At 45.6% G+C, this 1,956-nt stretch overlaps 1 protein-coding gene across 1 annotated transcript; it reads right to left on the bottom strand.

Moving 5' to 3' along the window:
• Nucleotides 1-674: 674 nt before the first annotated feature.
• On the bottom strand, nucleotides 675-1,589 carry LOC138786406 (olfactory receptor 5AR1-like). The gene has a single exon (XM_069963397.1). The coding sequence runs from the start codon at nucleotides 1,587-1,589 to the stop codon at nucleotides 675-677; it is 915 nt and encodes a 304-aa protein (XP_069819498.1).
• Between the last annotated feature and the right edge of the window lie 367 nt (nucleotides 1,590-1,956).

Raw genomic sequence — 1,956 nt, 5'->3', positions numbered from 1 at the left:
TAGGACATAGTGACATATCTCCAGTAAGTCAGCCAGACTGGGAGAAAAAATCTCAATGATGAGACAAACTCTTCCCTTTTGGAAATGTTGCCACTTTTATACCTGCAATAACCCAACCTCCGAATAACCATCTTATATACATTACCTGAGCCATAGCACCCAGCATGTGTGGGAGACACATACTGCGGAGACACAGTCGCGTGTTTCTCAATGTCAGTGAACTAGCCAGACCTTCTACCAGAAAGTAACAACCAAGCCAAGGGGGTCTCCAGTCAGGGAAACCACCTTCTGACAAGCTACAGTCAAGGATAACATGACTTGGGAAATACCCAAGCAGCAATGTTTTTAGATTCACTGACGTTGAGAAACACGTGGTGGTGTCTTTGCATTGTTTTGGTTGATCTCACACTAACAGGAACACTTTCCCTAAGAAGTAAATGAATGGTGCCACTGCTGAGGGAAGTGAGAGTGGCTCTGGCAATTAATTAGGGGGATCAGAGCTGGGATAGCTTGCAGACAGATTTAGGGTACACATGCTGCCCTCTAAGAAACAGAGCAGGAGCAGATGCACACCCTAGGAGAAGTACAGGTAGAGGAGCAGTAAGAGGACAACCTGAGGCTTATGCCGTTTAAAGGCAAAGTATATGGTGGGACCAGATCGATGCCAATACAAATTACTTGTGTATTGCTCTGAGAATTATGGTTTTCACCTCCTGGTTCCTCAGGCTGTATATAAGAGGATTCAACATGGGTGTCATGACTGAATAGAAGATGGAGGCCACCTTACTTTGCTTATCACTTACATCGGAAGGAGGACGTAAGTAAGTGAGGAACACGGACACATAAAAGATGGAGGCACAGATGATGTGTGAGGAGCAGGTGCTGAACGCTTTCTCTCTGCCTCTGGCCGACTTGATCTTCAGAATGGAAATTATGATGAAAATGTATGAAATCAGGATGGTGGTTAGTGAAGCTATGCCGTAGAATCCAATGAGGGATGTGATGACTGTGTTACACATGAAGGTGTCGGAGCAGGAGAGCCGGAGTAATGGAGGGATGTCACAGTAGAAATGGGCAATAAAATGTGAGCCGCAGTATTGTAGACTAAATAAACAGCTGGTCTGTACCGATGACTGCAGAAAGCCAAGAGCAACAGCCACCAGAACCATGCGGAAACAGTTTTTTGTGGTCATGATGGACACATAATGTAGAGGGTGGCAAATGGCGGCATATCGATCATAGGACATATTAGAGAGGAGATGAACATCAATGCTAGCCAAAGCAGAAAAGAAGTAGAATTGAAGAGCACACCCATAAAATGAGATGAACCTATGACTGGAAACAATATCTGAAATCATCTTAGGAACAATAACTGAGGAGTAGAAGAGGTCCACCACCGAGAGGTGCCTGAGGAAGTAGTACATGGGAGTGTGGAGGGTGGACGTCCTATGGACGATGATGAACAACCCAGCATTAGCCACCACAGTTATCACGTAAACCAGGAGGAAGAATATAAAGAGGAAGATGGCGAGGGTTGTGTTATCGGTAAGTCCAGAAAACTCAAACATTGCCGGTCGGCTTCTATTCATCTCGTCTTTTAATGAAATTGGACACAAAAATACAGAAGTCTCGTCAAAAAGCTGGAAAAAAAGATAAAGAGCCATCGGAGTGTAGGAATAAGATTAAACGGAGTGGAAGAACAAGAGTAATGTCAGGAACCGGTGACACCAGACACACAGAGACAGTGAGCCCTAAGCTCAGCCCCGCCCACTGTCCTCTACCTACTTGCCACAATCCGCCCTAAGATGGCGGCGAGCAACTGGGCGGCGGTCCCTGCACTGGCTAGGTGGGACACAAAGACAAGACAGACAGACAAAACACAATAAAGAATAGTCGACAGTCCGGGTCACAACAATCAGGCAGCACAGTACACAATCACAATCCTATAATCAGAGT

Source organism: Dendropsophus ebraccatus, chromosome 1 (assembly GCF_027789765.1).
Source record: "Dendropsophus ebraccatus isolate aDenEbr1 chromosome 1, aDenEbr1.pat, whole genome shotgun sequence".
Classification (NCBI taxonomy): Eukaryota; Metazoa; Chordata; class Amphibia; order Anura; family Hylidae; genus Dendropsophus; species Dendropsophus ebraccatus.
Note: the sequence above shows the minus strand (reverse complement) of the source record. Positions and strands in the feature narration are given on the sequence as shown.